This window comes from Nerophis ophidion, linkage group LG06 (genome assembly GCF_033978795.1).
Source record: "Nerophis ophidion isolate RoL-2023_Sa linkage group LG06, RoL_Noph_v1.0, whole genome shotgun sequence".
In the NCBI taxonomy this organism is placed as follows: domain Eukaryota; kingdom Metazoa; phylum Chordata; class Actinopteri; order Syngnathiformes; family Syngnathidae; genus Nerophis; species Nerophis ophidion.
This window is the reverse complement of record NC_084616.1, coordinates 26387909-26410833: the sequence shown is the minus strand read 5'-3', so window position 1 is coordinate 26410833 and position 22925 is coordinate 26387909. Positions and strand designations below refer to the sequence as shown.

The following is a 22925-nucleotide window of genomic DNA, read 5'->3' as shown; positions in this document are numbered from 1 at the left end:
ACACAACCAGATTCCAACGAGTCAGTTCTTGTTAAATGATCATTTTTCAAACGAGCTACTTCATTTATTTGTTTTATTTTGTATGGAGAAAAAAATATCGTAATGGTAAAAAATATATATATGTCTTGTGCAATTCAATGGGAGGAATGTGTATGTGTACGTGTTGTGGATTTTGGCACATCCAATATCATCCATTTTCTACCGCTTGTCCCTTTTGGGGTCGCGTGGGGTCCCTGGAGGTGCATTCGGCCGGAAGGCAGCATACACCTTGGACAGGTCACTACCTCATCGCAGCACATCCGATACCATCCATCCATCCATTTCTACCGCTTATTCCCTTTGAGGTGGCGGGGGGCGCTGGAGCCTATAAATGATAAATGATAAATGGGTTGTACTTGTATAGCGCTTTTCTACCTTCAAGGTACTCAAAGCGCTTTGACACTACTTCTACATTCACCCATTTACACACACATTCACACACTGATGGAGGGAGCTGCCATGCAAGGCGCTAACCAGCACCCATCAGGAGCAAGGGTGAAGTGTCTTGCTCAGGACACAACGGACGTGACGAGGTTGGTACTAGGTGGGGATTGAACCAAGGACCCTCGGGTTGCGCACGGCCACTCTCCCACTGCGCCACGCCGTACCTCAGCTACAATCGGGCGGAAGGCCGCGTACACCCTGGACAAGTCGCTACCTCATCGCAGCACATCCAATACCATCCATTAATCCATTTTCTACCGCTTATTCCCTTTGGGGTCGCTGGTGCCTATCTCGGGCGGAAGGCGGGGTACAACCTGGACAAGTCGCCACCTCATCGCAGACATCCAATACCATCCTGGCTAAAAAAAAGAAATATATACAAAACAAAATCAAGCTTTGGTATGATTCATATTATTTTGGCATTTGTTTTTTATTAACTTAATTATGATCCTGCTTCCACTTAAAGTATCTCAATTTCACAAACAACCTACTTTCCTGGTTTTACCTGCAAAAACTCAACCTGTCTTCTGGATCAACGGATTTGTACAACTCAAAAACAAGAAGGTTTGAAAGGGGTATTTTGCAGATTTCAACTCATCAAAGGGCAATATGCACAGTTACTCTGGCTTTGTGCAAAAATATAACTTTCTAACTCTCTTTCTGGGGGTGGCACGGTGTGGCGAGTAGAGCAGCCTTGCCAGAAACTTGAGGGTTGCAGGTTCGCTCCCCGCCTCTTGCCATCCAAATCACTGCCGTTGTGTCCCTGGGCAGGACTCTTCCCCCTTGCGTCCAGTGCCGCTCACACTGGTGAATGAATGATGGGTGACGGTCGGAGAAGCCGGAGGTGCCACCTGGCAACCACGCTTCCGTCAGTCTACCCCTGGGCAGCTGTGGCTACAAATGTAGCTTACCAACACATGGAGTGCATAAATGATGGGTTCTCACTTCTCTGTGAAGCGCTTTGAGTGTCATAAATCTAATCTAATCTATTATTATTGTTATTATTAATAATATCAGAAAATGACTTCCCCATGAGTAAAAACTAAATTTTGGCCCTGCGATTAGGTGGCAACTTGTCCAGGGTGTACCCCGCCTACTTACGCAGCTGAGATCGGCTCCAGCAACCCCTGCGACCCCAAACTGGACAAGCGGTAGATAATGGATGGATGGATAGAAGTAGTCTCACAACCAACATTTATAGACACTTGATCAACTAATAATAATTATTAGACAAGTGTCTACTTTTTATTATTTAATAAGTAATTATTAATAGGCAGTTGTCCTTTGATTTATGGTATAAATCTAATAAGGCAGTGGTTCTCAAATGGGGGTACGCGTACCCCTGGGGGTACTTGAAGGTATGCCAAGGGGTACGTGAGATTTTTTTTTAAATATTCTAAAAAAAAATAGCAACAATTCAAAAATCCTTTGTAAATATATTTATTGAATAATACTTCAACAAAATATGAATGTAAGTTCATAAACTGGGAAAAGAAATGCAACAATGCAGTATTCAGTTTTGACAGCTAGATTTTTTGTGGACATGTTCCATAAATATTAATGTGTTAGAATAATTATGTATATATATTATCACACTAACTTTAGTATGCTTAAAGTCTGTTGCTTTAGTTATTAGCTATTGTGCTCAAGTTAGACTTTTTCTAATCTATGCAAGAACAGACTTCTTGTCTGAGGGGCGGCCTCAGCCACAGATGTTATCTTCGTTTTATTCAGAGTTCTATGGAACTTTGAATAAAATAAGGGACGCGGGAGATGAACCTTAGAGCGTAGGGCGAGACTGTGACTAAGTGTGCAGCGCCATGCATTCTCCTCATGAGCTAAATTGATCTCTGTCGCTGCATGGTTCCTTGCTTCTTGTCTGATTAATAGATGTCATCAGTGCTTGAACCTGACAGATGTTGAAAAATTATTTTTTTGTGAAGAAATGTTTAGAATTAAATTGATGAATCCAGATGGATCTCTATTACAATCCCTAAAGAGGGCACTTTAAGTTGATGATTACTTCTATGTGTAGACATCTTTATTTATATTTGAATCACTCGTTTATATTTCAACACGTTTTTAGTTATTTTTATATCTTTTTTCCAAATATTTCAAGAAAGACCACTACAAATGAGCAATATTTTGCACTGTTATACAATTTAATAAATCAGAAACTGATGACGTAGAGCTGTATTTTACTTCATTTCTTTTCTTCAACCAAAAATGCTTTGCTCTGATTAGGGGGTACTTCAATTAAAAAAATGTTCACAGGGGGTACATCACTGAAAAAAGGTTAAAACGAATTGAATCATTCTTTCAAAGGCTCGACAAGGAACTCTGCATCAAAACAAATGCAAACATTAAATAATCATGGTATATATATATATATATTTTTTTTTAAGAGAAAATGTTTCACTGAAAAACATTACATATGCTATTTAGCTTGAAATGTTGTATTTACATGCATGCGCGCTCAGTGAGACTATACAAAAGAGGACTGGTGTCACACAAAGGCTGTGTGACAGACGACAGACAGTCCATGCTGCAGCCTTACAAGTTTGCACTGCGTCTTTGTTCATTGATCCAGTCCCCAGGGTTGACATCCATCTGCAGCATCTTCATCACCCATTTGTCCCTCCGTGCTCCATCGATGAATTCATCCAGGGAGAGTTCACCTAAGTAAAAAAAGGGGATTGAGGCTCCAGGTTAATCTTATATAGTTTACATAGCTAAAACCCACATTTGCATCCAGTGTAACCAGGGCATGATGAGCACATCTAAGCTTTTCCATCAACTCTCCTTAAAGCCATTAAAGTGGTCTAACACGGAGCTCCAAAATCATCCACAAACTGTCAGAAAACTGAGACAAAAACTTACCGTCTCCATTTTCATCAACCAGCTCAAATATCCTGTCCACTACTTGGTCCGGGGTCAGCAGATTGCATTCTCCATCCAGCTCTCCGTGACAGGCTTTCTTCAGCCGATAAATAGACTGGGAGTGACAGCAAAGGATGCTTCAGTAAGTATCAAGTCGAATACATCCAGATATACAATAAGTCGTCTCTCGGTTATAACTGTTAATTGGTTCCAGACATGGCCGCGTTAAACACATTTTCGCAAAGTATAAATCATTCATTATAATTTAATATTTGAATAGCTAGAGCATTAAAAAAAACTGTTTACAACCTTCTAAACTGTTTTTCACCATTATAAGAGCCATCTAGACATGAAGTAACACCATCTAGTCAAGTTTATACTCTTTTAATCTGATATATTAATGCAGCTTAAGGTCAATCAGTGGCCATGACACCGAACAGCTTTAGTCTTTTCTAATGGCCAATACTGCTGTAGTCTTGAGTTTGTTTATTTAGCCGTTTTAATGCTTCAAAATGCTTAACTTTGGCCCAATAAATTGTGGAATAAGCTTTAAAAATAAGAAATGTCCCCCAAAAAATCTGCAATGTGATGAAGAAACAATATTTGAAGCACAATATGGCAAAGAATGACTGCATATCAAAAACTCCTAATGTACAGAATGGACTTTGCCTGCATTTATATAAATTATTTTATAAATCAAAAATGTATCAATTTCTTTGTGAGATTAATCGAGTAATTTCATAAAACACAATTTATAGCAGTGATTCCCAACCTTTTTGTATCCGCCGACCGGTCAACGCTTAATAATTTGTCCCGCAGCCCGGGGGGGGGGAATCCTTTTTTTTTATTTTTTTACTTTGTCATGAAAAAGGGACGTTTTTATCATGAAAAAGTGAGGTTTTTGTGGTTGGTGCACTAATTGTAAGTGTATATTGTGTTTTTTATGTTGATTGAATAAATTAAAAAAATACAAAACTTTTTTTTTTTTTTTAAATAAAAATGAATAAAAACATTCTTCTGCGGCCCGGTGGTTGGGGACCACCTTTATAGCCTAAATGTGTATTTTAAGGAAAATTAAGTTGAATAATTGAAATTTCATTTTTAACATGTGTGCATTATTGAAAAAAAGTTATAAAAAAGTTATAAAAAAGAAAAAAAGAAACGCCACACAGATCAGGCAGCCACTCACCACCGTTATCACGTGCGGTCTGTTGCAGTGGCCGTGCAGAAAATATGTAAAGTTCCAGTAACCACATGTGGCCTGGATTTTTTTTAGTTACATTCATTAAACGATTAACTGAAGCAAAAAAATGCAAATCAAATTTACAAATGTAAAATGACTAATAACTGAAATCATACATTACCTCCACAATTTCTAGAAGCTCTGTTTTATCAATACACCCGCTTCCATCTTTATCATACATTTTGAATGTCCATTTAAGCTTGTGCTCCAATTTACCCCTCAGGACCAAGTTCAAGGCTGCAACATACTCCAGAAAATCAATGGTGTTGTCCTGTGTACACAGGAATCGTAGAATGTTAAAAGCACACAATACAGAGATTAGTTCACATTTGCACACTTACAAAATAAGGTGATCACTTACTCCATTCTTGTCGAAGGCTCGAAACATGCTTTCAATGTAATCTGAAGCCTCCTTGTTATCGGCGACCCCAAAAAAACTCTTGAACTCGTGCATGAACAGAGTTCCACTCGGGCATTCCACAACAAACTTTTTGTACCATTCCTGCAGCTCAGCCACATCTATTTCTTTGTCCGGGTCACTATCCTCGCTCAGGCGCTGACCCATTTTTGAAATAATATCACAACGCCCTGAATCCTTCAATAATTACATCACATTTAAACTATTTGACTTGAATTTCAGTTAAAGACAACTTAAGTAATCTAGCCATTTAGCTGCATTGTTATGAGGCTCCCTATTGTGGTCTGAATGTGAAGATGAGACAGAGGTTGTTATGGCTCACATGAGTGGATTAGAAATGTCCACTTGTCAAAATCAATTGGTCCACAGGCACATCATGAGGGGATTGCTGTGTGCCACTGCTTTGTCACATTGTTGAGAGTACTGAAAATACATGAACAGTGTTAACATATTCCCACCTTGTCATTAGTTTTATTGATGATTTGACTTTTAGAACAGAGACCCATTCATCCACCCATTTTCTATACCGCTTGTCCCTCTCACCCTCATTTAATTTGTGAGAAGTGTCAGCACAGGGATGTTAAACGTAATCCATGAGTTCAAAAACATAGGTCTGTGACACTGCTACTTTAATTTATCAAGCTCTCTTATAAGTCTTTATAAAAATATGTTCAAGAATTACAAAATCTTCTTTCAGTAATCTTTCCCAAGACGGAAGATTCCTAATGACTCATCTCGGTTCCAGTCTCTGTTATCCACATTAGCTGTGACCTTCACGCACCAGCTCGGCTACACTTTATGTCTCTGTGAAGTGCTCTCTCATGTTTCTTAAATCATATACGCTAAGACTTTACAAAAGGTTTGGCTAATAAAGTACTTCTAATTATGATTGTTTCAGATTATAGCTGGAAAATAAAAACATTCTAAACAGCCCTGATTTGCAATGTAAAAAAACACTATTAAGCAACTGAAATGATCAATAACAAATGCAATACTGAATACACAAGCCATGGTTTAGAGATGAACGCATGCCTACTTTACCTGTCCCTACGCACCTGCTTACAAAAGGGATTGTGTTAATCTTAGCTAAACAAATGTCAATGTCATAACAGATGTTATATGGCATATGGTACTGATATATAGGTGTAAAAATAAACAACCAAATCACAGTATAAGCACTGCAAATGACTGCGAAGTTTAGAATACTTTTTAATTAAAATTTTCAAAGTAGTCACACTGTAAAGAAAACCGTGGGTATGATAAAAGCCTTAGCTATTAATAGTTTGATTATTCAATAATGTTAATAAAACAGTGGAAGAGGGGTTAGTGCGTCTGCCTCACAATACGAAGTTCTTGCAGTCCTGGGTTCAAATCCAGGCTCGGGATCTTTCTGTGTGGAGTTTGCATGTTCTCCCCGTGAATGCGTGGGTTCCCTCCGGGTACTCCGGCTTCCTCCCACTTCCAAAGACATGCACCTGGGGATAGGTTGATTGGCAACACTAAATTGGCCCTAGTGTGTGAATGTGAGTGTGAATGTTGTCTGTCTATCTGTGTTGGCCCTGCGATGAGGTGGCGACTTGTCCAGGGTGTACCCTGCCTTCCGCCCGATTGTAGCTGAGATAGGCGCCAGCGCCCCCCGCGACCCCGAAAGGGAATAAGCGGTAGAGAATCGATGGATGGATGGATAATAAAACGCCTATTTCCATTTTAGCAATGTTTTACATAAGAGGTTCCTGCAACTTTACATTGTTGTGTTTGTCCTAACCCTCAGGGGACAAAGACTGACTTTTTTGTCCTTTTAGTAAATATTTGGGTTTTTTTGTTTCTCAATAAACGTCTGACCCAATTACAATATCTAAAACATATTTTTTGACGTTGACCCTTTTGAGTGTCTTTAAATCACAACTTGTATTAGTTAACTAGATTAGTAGTATTAATACATAAATTGTCCATCCATCCATTTTCTACCGCTTGTCCCTTTTGGGGTCGCGGGTGTTTAATGCTGTTGGAAAACTGTGACATCTTACAGTAATATTAAAAGGCCTTCCAAGGGTTTAAAAAATACATTAGGACTGAAGTTTGAGCATAAGTAACAAAAAAATAATGGCTCCAAAAAAAATGTTCACCTTTCAGAAACTTTAGCACTTTTATGTCCTGTTTGGCTTTGAAGATAACTAAAATTGAAGGTACTCAAAGGGTTAGTTGTGTGTATTTGTTTATATGTGCTGTGATGAGGTGGCGACTTGTCCAGGGTGTACACCGCCTTCCGCCCGATTGTAGCTGACATAGGTACCAGTGTCCCAAGCGACCCCAAAGGGAATGAGCGGTAGAAAAATGGATGGATGGATGTTTAGATGGGTTTGACTTGTAGTCTTAAGATTTCCGAGGCACTGCATACTAAGGTCTGTATCAAACTGAAATCAAGACTTAACTCTTAAAAGTGGTACAAAACAAAACTTATCTCAGTATTTTTGTCAGGATTTATTGCTTTACATGAATACAAAGAAGAGCATTCATTTTCCAACAATTTTAACATTTTGAAGTGAACGTGTATAACAAGTCTACAAAAATGGATTCACAGGCAGGTATTGTAAAAATCTAACCTATCAAAAAGGAGGCATGGGTTGTGATTAGAGGCGAACATCTGTAAAATTTACAGAATGCAAACCTGAAATGACTTTACTGAACTAACACTCTAAAACTGTCAGGTTACAACAAGAAAATTATCAACTTAAGCAGAGTTAATGGTTTAATGTCCAATATACTTTTAGGAAATAGTGCGATGTTAATACACATTTACTCTTGATGTTATGTTTTTCAAAGAAAAAAACAATTAAAAGCGGATGCAGACATTGTTAATCATCTGGAGACATTACCTAAATAATTTTTCCTGTCAAAACAACAATGAGTAGGTTAACATTTTGGAAGTGTATGCCAATGATGATGTTATTGAACACATAAGGGCTAAATTAAATTATCAGGGTCTGATTTTAACTTTTGGGGAGTAACTTAGAAAACAGTAAACTTTCAAAACACTGCCTCCATGATCGCCCAGCACTAAGGCCAGGTGACGTGTGTCCATTTGCCAGCTGAAACTGAAGGGGGAAAAAGTTCCTTCTGTGAGGTCCCTCATTTCTTCTTATCCTGGAGCCCAGAGTTCCACAGTGCTACAGTTTCCCTCGGTGTGGTATTATACAGTGTCAAGAGTCAGTTGTGCGGTCAAGCTTGTGTTAGTCATTTTGTCCAGGCTCTGTTTCTGTATTCGTGCATTCGGAATTGTCTGCATCGCCCTCTGTTGACAAGTCAGGTGAATCACCAGAAGAAGACACGCTGGGCGGGCAGTCTCCACTCCTACTGCTGCGGCTGTTGCTGTCCTCAGTGTCTTGCTCGGAGTGTGCATTCTCTTTTAGTGGTCGCTCAGGTTGGTTATAGTGGGCCTCCTCTGTTTTGGCTTCCTCTTTTTCTGGCAATTCTGTCAGTGGGCTGCTGGGCCCTGAAGAAGAGGAATTGAACACGTACTATAATATGATTCCTCAAAAAAAAAAAAAAATCATACTATGAAGCTCCAAACAAGTTATTTCATTTATCAAGCTTAAAGTTACTTCATGTATATTTGTTTTTACTTCCCCACCAGTGTAATGTAAGGTTCGTACATGGCTTCCGTGTTTAGCAACCCTTAAATGTAATTAAAGTTCTACAGACAACAGGGAAAGAATAACAAAAACAAAAGTATTTTAAGGAAAACTATTCTGTTTATTTTGCAAGCAACACAGTTGAGCATCAATTTTTCCAAAAGTGTACACCAGAGGTGCCCATTACCTCGAGCACGAGCTATCGGTCGATCGCGGAGGGTGTGTCAGTCAATCACCAGCCAGGCATTAAAAAAATAGACCTAAAAATTAGCGATCCTCAATCTTCACCAAGACGTCACTTTCGTCACTTTATTGACATTCATGACACCCGAGGGTCTTGTGAGATGACGCTGGCTGCTGCGAGATCATTATTAAGACGAGAAACACCTTTTATTTCAACAGACTCGCGCCGTACCTGCTGTCAAAACTCTAAAGACCGACTGCACTGTTCCTGTATTCACAGTAAAAGCCCTGCTTCATCCTGCCTGCAATAACAAAATAAGAGACTCAGAAAGCTGGGGTGCATAAGCCCGCAAGCTACGGCGTTTGCCGCCAATGTATTTCTTGTAAAGTGTATGAAAACGAGTATGAAAAGCTGAACAAATAATATACCAAAAAACAACCACTTTCCAGGGGTATTGGACAGAAAGGACGACTTTTTTTTTCTCCTCCATTCAAAGATGTGGACGTTATCAGCACTACTGTCTGATTCCAATCAATGCAAGTCATCATAAGGCAATACACCAACTTATATTATTGTCATCATGAAAGAAAGAAATCTATATGTGTTAAACATGCTTGTATTATCATTCAACTATATATATATATATACATACTGTATATGAATGAGGTAGAGCCCCTCAACTTGGTCAATTGAAAAGTAGCTCAAAGTCTGGTGTACACTAACAAAAGTGACAGTTACCTTGAGTGTGTGCTGGGCCTTGTAAAGTTGTATTTGAACTCAAAATGTAATTTCAGTGATACATAGTAGTCAGTAGGTGGCAGTACCGTTCTGCAAACTGCCCTGTCTGTGCACATTTTAAACAAATTAAAATAACCTTTCTGGTGTGTTTGAAATCAATTTGAGACATTTTAGCTAAGAGCAAAATCCATTACTTCTTCAGGGTCAAATGCTTTATAATTATATTTTAGATGTATTACACATATCGTGGTTACTTTTTTATGACATTTAAAATCTTACACAGTGAATAATGTTTTTTATTTTATTTTTATAAATTGTAATGGGAGAATTGAATTGAAACCAGAGTATGCAAAGTTATTGAACACTTACCTGGGTCCTCAAGCATGGACTGTGTACCACAAGATGTTTCACTTTTGTTCTTCTGACTGCAAGCGTCTTCGGAAGATTTCATCGCCGATGTGTCCTCTGTGCCTTTACAAGAGTATTCCTTGTTTTCACATTTTGTGTCACCCTCTTCATGGTTTTTGTCAACCTTTAGTCTCTTGCTGCTGTGCTTCTCAGCATCAGGGTCCACCTCGTCCTCTTCTTCCTCCTCAGAATGTTTATGCTTTATCCCGCTGCGTGGAGTTATTTCACCTCCCATGAGTGAAACGTCACTGTTGTAAAAAATAAATATGTGAGTCGAGATAAATACAACATATTTCCTAACGTACAGGCATGTACATCGGGTATGGGGGTTCATTGGTGTCTTACTACAATTTTTTTTACACTGATTTTGTGTAACTAAATTTTTTTGCGTCTGAAGTTTGTGAACTGAATTCTTTTTAAACATCAAATTGCGATTTTAGATTTTCTATTTACGAGTTTCACGAGCACGACTGGAGTGGCGTTGTTGTTTCTTCTGTTCAGTGGGATGCACGTTGGCTTGAGGTTAACGGCTCTTCCAACTTGCCTTATCTCAGCGTATCAGTGCTTCTCAACTAACCAAAATGAGGTCGAAGATGCCAGGTGACTCTCCGTTGGCTGTGATCGCAAGTCAGTGGTCAAAATCTTCAGACTCAACAAAAACTCCGGTAGCAGAAGTGGAGCCTTTTTCTTTGCGTCCTTTCTCATGAACAGGAAGTGACGCTCTGAATACCTTCGGCTATTTACGGAGATTGACGTCACTGTAGTAACGCTTCTGCAATCTGACCATAGTATCTGATCAGTCATACTGGAATCAGCAAAAAATAGACAGATGTGCGATCCATCATTCACAATCCTTATATAAGGATTTTTTATGCATTCTAAGTCGTAAATAAATAATCGATAAAATGTTTGCTAATAATGGAGTCAATGGCTCTCTATTTCACCCACAACACTCTCTAAATAACCACCCCAAACCCGCAAACAGTACTCTTATTTACCTCTCGTGACTGGAATATCAACCAAATATTAGTAATGTTGTTATTATAAGCGCTAACACAGACAAAGTATTTTTAGCACTGATAACCGACACCTAACTATAGTTTATGCTGAACTAGGCTCAATTAGAGACTTTAATGTAATTATAAAATGAAACTGAAAATGGCAATAATGCTAACTGCTGTAAAACTGTAAAGAAGAAGCTTATGCAACACAATGTCTTGTTTGTTGCCATTTCTGCTCCTGCGTCATCGCATCTCGGCTCCTCAATGTTATTCAAGATTATGACTCATCTGAATATTAGAAGGATTTAGCCATTAATTAAAAGTTTTTCATCCGTGACATTCAGTTAAGACGCGGAGAAGGACAAAAACACACTATAACAGAAGACACTGTCAACTCAGTAGCAACTTTTTTAACGCTTTGTCGTGTGGATTAAAATTATTTTTTTTATCTAAAACGGGGAGTATTTTACACATGATTTATTTTGGTAAATTATACAGAAGAATATTTATTTAAAGAGGGTTTTTTTTCCTATGCTATGTACATCTTAAGACCTCACTGTTGGCTCTGTATGGTCATGTTAGCTCTAAACTAAACACAATTGGTGCCAATCTACCTTTTTGCTTTCTTTTTTTACCAAATAAAAATCGATAAGAGAACCGTTACAGAACCAAATCGTTAGGCAGAATCGAAAGTGGAATTGGAACCAGAAAACTTATCAATTTCCCGATCAATAGTTCCAGAAGCTGTAAGAGGGCGGGATTTACGGTGTAAAATACATTGGAAAACTATTAGCACCCTCTAGGCATCTGTGTAAATGTTGCAAACAGCCCCTTCCAGTAATTCAAAGATACTTTTTATATATAGAAAAGTTCTAGACATGTTCCTTATATGAAACAAACTTTTACCGTTTTTCATCCACAAACAAACAAAAACAATAAAAAGTGTCTGTCGGCAGAGGTTTTATGTATACCGATATACCAGTATGTGTGCTTATTACTTCAACAGCAGGGATTCTTTTTTTTATACATGTTAAATTAGAACATCTTTGCAGACACAAACAAAAAGTCTGAATAACATATTAAAATATAAAAATGCCTTTTCTGAATAAATTAGTGGGTGTGTTGATACAGTCACATAGACAATGTCTGAGTGCCTGCAAGTCCGCATTTGGGGCGGATTACTGGTGAGCTGCAGCAGATAGTAAAACTAAAGTCGCTGCTCCTTTTAAATTGTGTGTTTCATCTTCTAATGTAGTCCATCCATCCATTTTCTACCGCTTGTCCCATTTGGGTTCGCGGGGGGTCGCTGTAGCCTATCTCAGCTTCATTCGGGCAGAAGGCGGGGTACACCCTGGACAAGTCTCTACCTCACAGACAACCTTCACATTCACACACTAGGGCCAATTTTAGTGTTGCCAATCAATCTATCCCCAGGTGCATGTCTTTGGAGGTGGGAGGAAGCCGGAATACCCGAAGGGAACCCACGCAGTCATGGGGAGAACATGCAAACGTCACACAAAAAGATCTCGAGCTCGAGATTGAACCCAGGACAACTCAGGACCTTCATATTGTGAGGCACATGCACTAACCCCTGTACCACCGTGCTGCCCAAGAAAATATTCAAAACAAAGTGTTAGTCATATTTCTTTGTTTTGTTCTTCTGGGCTGCACTTCCAGCTGGGTAAGGAGGAAGAGGAACATCACGATTGAACATTAATTATGCCATAAGGAAGCTGACTTTTGCGACAGTCAAATGAGATGGTTGCGCACACGGACACAGTTTCACAAAAAACTTACACAAACACACATTCACAGACACATATAGGATCACGGTCAATAACAGTGGATTGTTCCGTGCAGGATTATACCAAGCATAGAATAGAATAGAGTTTTATTGTCATTATTGCAATGAACAGGTTCAAAGAACAACGAAATTGGAGAAGATCCTCCTAAGGTGCATATACAATACGATAGTATAAATAGTAAAAAAAAAAGATAGAGATGACAGATGTATCTATGTATATATATCCACACATATGCATATCTGCATGCATATGAATATATATACACACATACATATAACATTATTGCACATTGTAGTCCGAAAAAATTAAAAAAAATTTAAACATTACACTGTTTAATGCTACTATGGCTCTTGGGTAAAAGCTGTTTTTTAGTCTATTGGTGCTCGCTTTTAGCACCCTGTAGCGTCTGCCTGAGGGTAGTAGTTCCAGGTGGCTGTGCCCGGGGTGGAATGGGTCTTTCAGGATGCTCTGTGCTTTCCTGAGACAGCGGGAGCTGTACAGGTCAGCCAGGGGGGGGTGGGGGCATCCGATTAACTTCTGGGCGGTCTTTATGACTCTCTGGAGCGCCGTTCTCTCTGCAGCCGTGCAGCTGCTGAACCACACGCAGATGCAGTAGGTCAGGATGCTCTCAATGGAGCACCGGTAGAAGGACACCAGCAGTTCCTGTGAGAGGTGGTTGTGCCTGAGTATTCTCAGGAAGTGCAGTCTCTGGTGTGCCTTCTTGATGGTAGCCGTGGTGTTGGTGCTCCAGGATAGGTCGTCGGCCAGGTGGACTCCCAGGAAGCGGGAGTCGGAGACCCTCTCCACACAGTCACCACTGATGATCAGGGGCAGGATGTCCGTTTTTTTCCTCCTGAAGTCTGGAGGTGTTCAGGGCCAGGTTGTTGACTTTGCACCAATCGGACAGCTTCTCCACCTCGTCCCGATATGCAGCCTCGTCTCCCTCCGAGATGAGCCCTACTACGGTGGTGTCATCCGCAAATTTGATGATGGAGTTGCTGGAGTGGGCAGGTGTGCAGTCGTATGTGCAGATGGAGTAGAGAAAGGAGCTCAGCACGCAGCCTTGTGGAGAGCCGGTACTGAGGTACAGGCTTGATGACATGTGGCGACCCAACTGCACCCTCTGGGGGCGGTTGGATAAGAAGTCCTTAATCCACATGCAGATGGAGTTCGAGAGACCCAGGTCTGACAGTTTGGACACCAGTCTATCAGGTATAATGGTGTTAAATGCCGAACTATAATCCACAAAAAGCAGCCGCACGTAGCTCCCCCCCGTCTCCAGGTGACCCAGGGAGGAGTGTAGGGCTGTGGCGATGGCGTCTTCTGTGGACCTGTTAGCTCTGTAGGCAAACTGGTGTGGGTCAAGCTCGGGAGGGAGGACTGAGGTGATATGGGTCCGTACCAGCTTCTCGAAGCACTTCATAGCTATAGGTGTAAGTGCCACTGGACGGTAGTCATTCAGGCAGGTGACAGAGTTCTTCTTCGGCACCGGGATTATTGTGGAGGTCTTCAGGCATGATGGGATGACGGCCTGGGAGAGGGACTGGGTGAAGATCTTCGTAAATACTCCGGCCAGCTGGTCTGCACAGTCTCTTAGTACCTGTCCCGGGACTCCATCTGGGCCCGTAGCCTTCCTCGGGTTCACTGCCTTCAGCGTGCGTCTCACCTCATGCTTCTCCAGTATAAGGGTGCAGCTGCTGTGTGTGTTGGGTGGGAGTGTTGTGACGGCTGCAGGTGTTTTTGTCTCGAATCGGGCGAAGAAGCTGTTTAACTCCCCCGCTCGAGAGGCGTCGCCGTCAGCCGAAGGGTTACTGGGTCTGAAGTGGCTTCCCTACTGTGGTAACTTCTAACAGACATGTCCGCCATGTTTAATCGAGGAAGTATGCTGACAATTGATCACCGTGATCTAACTCAAATTAATTATGTAATTGCCCAGAATGATAATTCTCATTATCAAAAAATATTTTGTCGTTTTTGATATTGTTTACAAACTCAGAAAAAGTCCTTGGACACAGGAAGGCTTTAAGGGCCAAAAACTAATTATTTAAATCAGAGCAACAGTAGGAAGTCATTTAATTGAAATTGGTACAATGAAATCCAATGTAGTTTTTTTGTCTGGTTATAAATGTGATGAAATATGTGGCTTATATCACATATTGATTTTATTAGTTTCACATTTTAGGTTTAATTGCTGACATTACCAGACTTTTGCACAACATTCAAATGTTTGGAGTTTCACCTGTAATATGTTGTGATATATATCGTTATCGCAGAAGGCAACAATATATATTGTAATAAAGGTTTTAGGCCATATCGCCTTTCATTAACATCGTACCTGATGCGGTGCTCCGCCTCTTCCTCTTCCATGGGCTCTGACTCCTTGCAGACATCACAATCAGGTAGCCCATTGGTGGAAAGCGTTGGTGATAATGAAAGCTTTGGCCTGTTGAGCAGTTTTGGCGTGCCTGGTCCATTTACATTTCGACTGCAAAAGAAAAAGTAATTATCATACATGGAGAAGTATAAAATTATTTCACAAATAGTAACCAACTGTTCCTATTGCTACTATATGGAGGACGTTTTGGAGCTTCTATTAATGGTTCCCACCTGTCTGAGCATAGAGAAGAGTTGCCAGGAAACATCACTCCATTCACTCTGGTTGAACTGGATGCCCTATTTTTCCTTTAAATGTCAAAGGAATAAAACAATTGTCAGTTTAGCCACAAATGCTCAACAGAAATGTGATCCATGACAGCTGATGTACTTACTCTGATGTAGAGTACACACAGCTTACCACCATTACATTCTGTAAAATAGAGGAGAAAGAGGAACCTTAATACACATCTACTTATCAATGATACCTGCACTGAAACCAACCTTTTCAATACCCCTGAGAAACTTGTCTGTTCCAGAATAGTTTTTCTTGGGGTCAGTGAGAAGTTCACACAGACGCTGAATGGTGAATGGGATTCTGGGAAAGTTACCAGGAGATATGTTTAGAAAAAAAAGTCACAACCTCTAACCAAAGGATGTTAAACATCCCGCCCCCTCACCGGTTTAATCCTCGAGACGGATTTGATAGGTGTAAAAATTAGCTTCATTTTTAAATGAAAGAAACTGCTGTTCTCTATGCGTCCACTGGATGTCGCAAATCAATTCTGTTAGGTACACAGTAGAGGGTCTGCTCCTCCCCCTCTACCCAACATAAAACCTGCTTTCAACAAATGGTTTGCCTTGGCACCCTCATTTTCCACAAAATGTCTCTGTTAAAAAAGAGAAAAGTGGAGGCGGAGTGCAGAGTGTTCCAAGAAAAAATATCATTCTCCTATTTATGGAAGTGGATGCGAAACAACAAATCTTCATGAGCAAGTTTTCTCTTTAATGAACACCAATCAAGCAAAGTTAAGGACAAGGCTCACGCACAAGCACTTGTATAGGATCCTGAAATTGTCTGCCACTCAAGTGAAGTGAAGTGAATTATATTTATATAGCGCTTTTCTCTTGTGACTCAAAGCGCTTTTACATAGTGAAACCCAATGTCTAATTTACATTTAAACCAGTGTGGATAGCACTGGGAGCAGGTGGGTAAAGTGTCTTGCCCATGGACACAACGGCAGTAACTCAGATGGCGGAAGCGGGGATCGAACCTGGAACCCTCAAATTGCTGGCACGGCCCCTCTACCAACCGAGCTACACCGCACAGATGTGACACCTGATAAAGATGTCTTTGTGAAAGCTAAAACATGCCAGGTTTCAAGACTAAAATAAACAATTGGTAACCTTACTTAAAACACCGCATGAGACACTGCACCTCGATACAGTCTATATCAGGGGTGACCATTACGACGACCGCGGGGGGTGTGTAAGTCGATCTCGAGCCAGGCTTTTTAAAAAAATAGACCTAAAAATTAGTGATCATCAATCTTCACCAAGACGTCACTTAAATGACATTCACAGTACCGGAGGGTCTTGTGAGATGACGCTGGCTGCTGCAAGATCATTATTATTAAAATATGACCGAGAGGAAGGCGAGAAACACTTTTTATTTCAACAGACTCTTGCGCCGTACCTTCCGTCAAAACTCTAAAGGCCGACTGCACATTTCCTATCTTCACAATAAAAGCCCTGCTTCATGCTGCCTGCGCTAACTAAATACAGAGTCTCGGAAAACTGGCGTGCACAAGCGATCCCTCAGAAAGCTGGCGTGCACATCACTTGTGCACGCCAGCTTTCTGAGACTCTTATTTTGTTAGCGTAGGCAGCATGAAGCAGGGCTTTTATTGTGAAGATAGGAGATGTGCAGTCGGCCTTTAGAGTTTTGACGGAAGGGACGGCGCGAAAGTCTGTTGAAATAAAAAGTGTTTCTCGCCTTCCTCTCTGTCATTTTTTGATAATAATGAACTGGCAGCAGCCAGCGTCATCTCACAAGACCCTCGGGTGCCGTGAATGTCAATCAAGCAAGCTACGGAATTTGCCGCCAATGTTTTTCTTGTAAAGTGTATGGAAGCTGGATGAATTAGATGCCAAAAACCAACCACTTTCATGTGGTATTGTACAGAAAGGACAACTTTTTTTCTCCTCCATTTGAAAATCAATCAATCAATCAATGTTTACTTATATAGCCCTAAATCACTAGTGTCTCAAAGGGCTGCACAAACCACCACGACATCCTCGGTAGGCCCACATAAGGGCAAGGAAAACTCACACCCAGTGGGACATTGGTGACAATAATGACCCAGTGGGACGTCGGTGACAATGATGACTATGAGAACCTTAGAGAGGAGGAAAGCAATGGATGTCGAGCAGGTCTAACATGATACTGTGAAAGTTCAATCCACAATGGATACAACACAGTCGCGAGAGTCCCGTTCACAGCGGAGCCAGCAGGAAACCATCCCAAGGGTAGCGGACCAGCAGCGCAGAGATGTCCCCAGCCGATACACAGAGGGACATAGAAGAAAAAGAAAAGAAACGGCAGATCAACTGGTCTAAAAAGGGAGTCTATTTAAAGGCTAGAGTATACAAATGAGTTTTAAGGTGAGACTTAAATGCTTCTACTGAGGTGGCATCGCGAACTGTTACCGGGAGGGCATTCCAGAGTACTGGAGCCCGAACGGAAAATGCTCTATAGCCCGCAGACTTTTTTTGGGCTTTGGGAATCACTAATAAGCCGGAGTCCTTTGAACGCAGATTTCTTGCCGGGACATATGGTACAATACAATCGGCAAGATAAGATGGAGCTAGACCGTGTAGTATTTTATACGTAAGTAGTAAAACCTTAAAGTCACATCTTAAGTGCACAGGAAGCCAGTGCAGGTGAGCCAGTACAGGCGTAATGTGATCAAACTTTCTTGTTCTTGTCAAAAGTCTAGCAGCCGCATTTTGTACCAACTGTAATCTTTTAATGCTAGACATGGGGAGACCCGAAAATAATACGTTACAGTAGTCGAGGCGAGACGTAACAAACGCATGGATAATGATCTCAGCGTCTTTAGTGGACAGAATGGAGCGAATTTTAGCGATGTTACGGAGATGAAAGAAGGCCGTTTTAGTAACGCTTTTAATGTGTGCCTCAAAGGAGAGAGTTGGGTCGAAGATAATACCCAGATTCTTTACCGTGTCGCCTTGTTTAATTGTTTGGTTGTCAAATGTTAGAGTTGTATTATTAAATAGAGTTCGGTGTCTAGCAGGACCGATAATCAGCATTTCCGTTTTTTTGGCGTTGAGTTGCAAAAAGTTAGCGGACATCCATTGTTTAATTTCATTAAGACACGCCTCCAGCTGACTACAATCCGGAGTGTTGGTCAGCTTTAGGGGCATTTAGAGTTGGGTGTCATCAGCATAACAGTGAAAGCTAATACCGTATTTGCGTATGATGTCACCTAGCGGCAGCATGTAGATGCTGAAGAGTGCAGGGCCAAGGACCGAACCCTGGGGAACTCCACACGTTACCTTAACGTAGTCCGAGGTCACATTGTTATGGGAGACACACTGCATCCTATCAGTAAGATAAGAGTTAAACCAAGACAGGGCTAAGTCTGACATACCAATTCGTGTTTTGATACGTTCTAATAAAATATTATGATCGACGGTATCGAAAGCAGCGCTAAGATCGAGGAGCAGCAACATAGATGACGCATCAGAATCCATCGTTAGCAATAGATCATTAGTCATTTTTGCGAGGGCTGTCTCCGTGGAGTGATTTGCCCTGAAACCGGATTGAAAGGTTTCACATAGATTGTTAGCGTGGGCGTTATCATCATTACTGTCTGATTTCAATCAATGCAAGTCATCAGAATCAGGTAATACACCAACTTATATTCTTGTCTTCGTGAAAGAAAGACATCTATATGTGTTACACATGCTTGTATTATCATTAAACACATTTAACTTGTTAACAAAAATGTCTCTTTCATAAATAAATAAATACATATAAATGATATATATAAATGAGGGTAGATCCCCTCGAGTTGGTCAATTGAAAAGTAGCTCGCCTGCAGAAAAAGTGTGGGCACCCCTGGTCTATATTGTCTTGTGTGGAAATTTAAAGAAAGTGAAAAGTGTGTGATTTACTGCAATACAGTCAATCTTTTAAGTTCATACGTTTGGTTTGTTGAAATTGTTCATGCATTGCACAGCTTTTATTTTTCTATCAATACACAGTGATGCCTACAAGGCAGGGAGAAACTGAACCGATCTTCACTGGCTTCTATCATTGTATGGTTTGTTAAATTTGCACAGGATTATACATGGAAATGACAAATGGTGTTTTTGATACCTAGAAGAGTTTGTATTTATTATTTATTTAGTACTGTGTTCAATCCCAGATAGACACAAATTTATAGTTTAATGGCTTTGTAAATACATGGGACAAAGTCTAATTTGATTGTATTCTTATTTTTTTCCTGAGAATTGTCAACTAACTTGAAGTGTTTTGTGAAGAGGGTTACAAAAGAAATGTACATTTTCAGAATGTGCTTCTTCTATTTTGGCCAAAAGCAAAATAAAGAAAACAATATGAAGTTGTAGTTATATTTCTAGGTTATTATGCCAAGATTTTGAGCTAAAATGAGTTTGACACCCCAGGTCTAGTCTCCATCCTCAAAACAGAATGTAAATGTCACCAAACCTGTATGCACAAACATACACACCGCATTTGTCTTGTTAGTCACACATACAGTGGTAAAAGTATAATAATGATCTTGTTAAAAATGGGTTTACATTTGACTGAATGAGGCTCCATCTACCTGACAAGCGGTAGAAAATGGAGGGATGGATAGATGAATGGGCTATTTATTTCCTCGTCCCCCTGAAAGGGTCACGTTATAATTTTTTTGTACATTTAAAACAGTTTCTTGTGGTTACATAAGACGTAATAGTGGTGCTTTGGGCAAAACTTTGCATAGATTGTGTTTTACAGACAATCTTCAAGCCGCTTTCTAACTTTCTCTTCAGAATGTGCCATTTTGTGGGTGCTCTTATTTACTTGTCGAAGCCCTCATCCAGGCCAAGTCCCCTTTTCGACTGAGTCTTCTTCATGTCCGCATTTATGTAATTCCTAGCGCTTCTGTACGGAGTTAGAACTATATGCTACCTTTTGTTAGAAGTGGCAACAGTGTAGACTTTTAACATGCATGTGCATTTACGAGCCATTCTGCCCCACAGTAAGAAGATAGAGAGAAAAAAGGAGCTTTGACGATATGACTGAATAAAAAATGGCGGACTCAATTAAAGCTCTTCCGGTAAACCTTGACCATATATGGTGCTATCTGCTAATGTAACTAAGGTGAAATATGTCACCATCGTCTCAAATTTGGAAGAATGCAAGATCGTTTTAATATTATAATCTCCATGCCTCCATGGTTTAATGTCACATTTCCGTGACTTATGAGGTCCCAAATACACAAAAGTAGGTACCAACAGGTAGGAAAAGTTGGTTTTGCATAATAGTAACCCTACTATGCTCTATCATGCAAAACCAAATGTTCTTACCTGTTGGTTGGCATCTTTTTTTGTGTATTTGGGATATGCATAAGTCCCGAAAATTTGAAATCAAACAGACATTGTGGAGATATTCATAAAATAATATTGCCTTCTTTCATACTTCATCCAAACCAGCTGTTTGGAATGTGCTTAATTGGTGACATCACAAATTAAAAAAACAGTCGGCAAATTATCCATGTGTGGTATAAATGTACCCAGAGTGCCTTGCGCACCTCTACGATTGTGTTCTGCGCTGCAGTCAATAAGCTCCTTCATTTCACTATACTCAAGAAGTGGGAATCCTTAGGCACCTCATAATTCGATTACAATTTAGGAACTACGATTCGATTAAAAAACGATTATTAATCGATCAACAATTTCTACACATTGATGCAGTTTAACATTTCTTTTCGTTTCAACAAATAAGCCATCATCATTTGCAACTTTAAAAAACATCCATCCATCCATCATCTTCCGCTTATCCGAGGTCGGGTCGCGGGGGCAACAGCCTAAGAAGGGAAACCCAGACTTCCCTCTCCCCAGCCACTTCGTCTAGCTCTTCCCGGGGGATCCCGAGGCATTCCCAGGCCAGCCGGGAGACATAGTCTTCCCAACGTGTCCTGGGTCTTCCCCGTGGCCTCCTACCGGTTGGACGTGCCCTAAACACCTCCCTAGGGAGGCGTTCGGGTGGCATCCTGACCAGATGCCCGAACCACCTCATCTGGCTCCTCTCGATGTGAAGGAGCAGCGGCTTTACTTTGAGTCCCTCCCGGATGGCAGAGCTTCTCACCCTATCTCTAAGGGAGAGCCCCGCCACACGGCGGAGGAAACTCATTTCGGCCGCTTGTACCCGTGATCTTATCCTTTCGGTCATGACCCAAAGCTCATGACCATAGGTGAGGATGGGAACGTAGATCGACCGGTAAATTGAGAGCTTTGCCTTCCGGCTCAGCTCCTTCTTCACCACAACGGATCGGTACAACGTCCGCATTACTGAAGACGCCGCACCGATCCGCCTGTCGATCTCACGATCCACTCTTCCCTCACTCGTGAACAAGACTCCTAGGTATTTGAACTCCTCCACTTGGGGCAGGGTCTCCTCCCCAACCCGGAGATGGCATTCCACCCTTTTCCGGGCGAGAACCATGGACTCGGACTTGGAGGTGCTGATTCTCATTCCGGTCGCTTCACACTCGGCTGCGAACCGATCCAGCGAGAGCTGAAGATCCCTGTCAGATGAAGCCATCAGGACCACATCATCTGCAAAAAGCAGAGACCTAATCCTGCGGTTACCAAACCGGAACCCCTCAACGCCTTGACTGCGCCTAGAAATTCTGTCCATAAAAGTTATGAACAGAATCGGTGACAAAGGACAGCCTTGGCGGAGTCCAACCCTCACTGGAAATGTGTTCGACTTACTGCCGGCAATGCGGACCAAGCTCTGGCACTGATCGTACAGGGAACGGACCGCCACAATAAGACAGTCCGATACCCCATACTCTCTGAGCACTCCCCACAGGACTTCCCGAGGGACACGGTCGAATGCCTTCTCCAAGTCCACAAAGCACATGTAGACTGGTTGGGCAAACTCCCATGCACCCTCAAGAACCCTGCCGAGAGTATAGAGCTGGTCCACAGTTCCACGACCAGGACGAAAACCACACTGTTCCTCCTGAATACGAGGTTCGACTATCCGACGTAGCCTCCTCTCCAGTACACCTGAATAAACCTTACCGGGAAGGCTGAGGAGTGTGATCCCACGATAGTTGGAACACACCCTCCGGTCCCCCTTCTTAAAGAGAGGAACCACCACCCCGGTCTGCCAATCCAGAGGTACCGCCCCCGATGTCCTCGCGATGCTGCAAAGTCTTGTCAACCAAGACAGCCCCACAGCATCCAGAGCCTTAAGGAACTCCGGGCGGATCTCGTCCACCCCTGGGGCCTTGCCACCGAGGAGCTTTTTAACTACCTCAGCGACCTCAGCCCCAGAAATAGCAGAGTCCACCACAGATTCCCCAGGCACTGCTTCCTCATAGGAAGACGTGTTGGTGGGATTGAGGAGGTCTTCGAAGTATTCCTTCCACCTATCCACAACATCCGCAGTTGAGGTCAGCAGAACACCATCCGCACCATACACGGTGTTGATAGTG

At 41.4% G+C, this 22925-nt stretch overlaps 2 protein-coding genes across 2 annotated transcripts in view; both read right to left on the bottom strand.

The window, feature by feature from the left end:
• Positions 1 to 197: 197 nt before the first annotated feature.
• On the bottom strand, positions 198 to 5552 carry guca1b (guanylate cyclase activator 1B). The gene is made up of 5 exons (XM_061903226.1): positions 4968 to 5552; positions 4728 to 4877; positions 3364 to 3478; positions 3041 to 3161; positions 198 to 364 (listed from the first exon to the last, which is right to left on the bottom strand). Exons 1-5 carry the CDS (start codon positions 5169 to 5171, stop codon positions 331 to 333), a joined length of 624 nt encoding a protein of 207 aa, XP_061759210.1. The 5' UTR covers positions 5172 to 5552; the 3' UTR covers positions 198 to 330.
• A 1938-nt stretch (positions 5553 to 7490) lies between these two features.
• LOC133554443 (serine/threonine-protein phosphatase 4 regulatory subunit 2-like) overlaps positions 7491 to 22925 on the bottom strand; it is a 23719-nt gene continuing 8284 nt past the window's right edge. Inside the window, exons 4-9 of the mRNA XM_061903223.1 lie at positions 15670 to 15763; positions 15561 to 15598; positions 15400 to 15474; positions 15128 to 15277; positions 9948 to 10234; positions 7491 to 8517 (exon numbers count right to left, since the gene is read on the bottom strand). Of these exons, the coding sequence (XP_061759207.1) occupies positions 8255 to 8517; positions 9948 to 10234; positions 15128 to 15277; positions 15400 to 15474; positions 15561 to 15598; positions 15670 to 15763 (907 nt within the window). The 3' untranslated portion in view covers positions 7491 to 8254. The remainder of the gene's footprint in view (positions 8518 to 9947; positions 10235 to 15127; positions 15278 to 15399; positions 15475 to 15560; positions 15599 to 15669; positions 15764 to 22925) is intronic.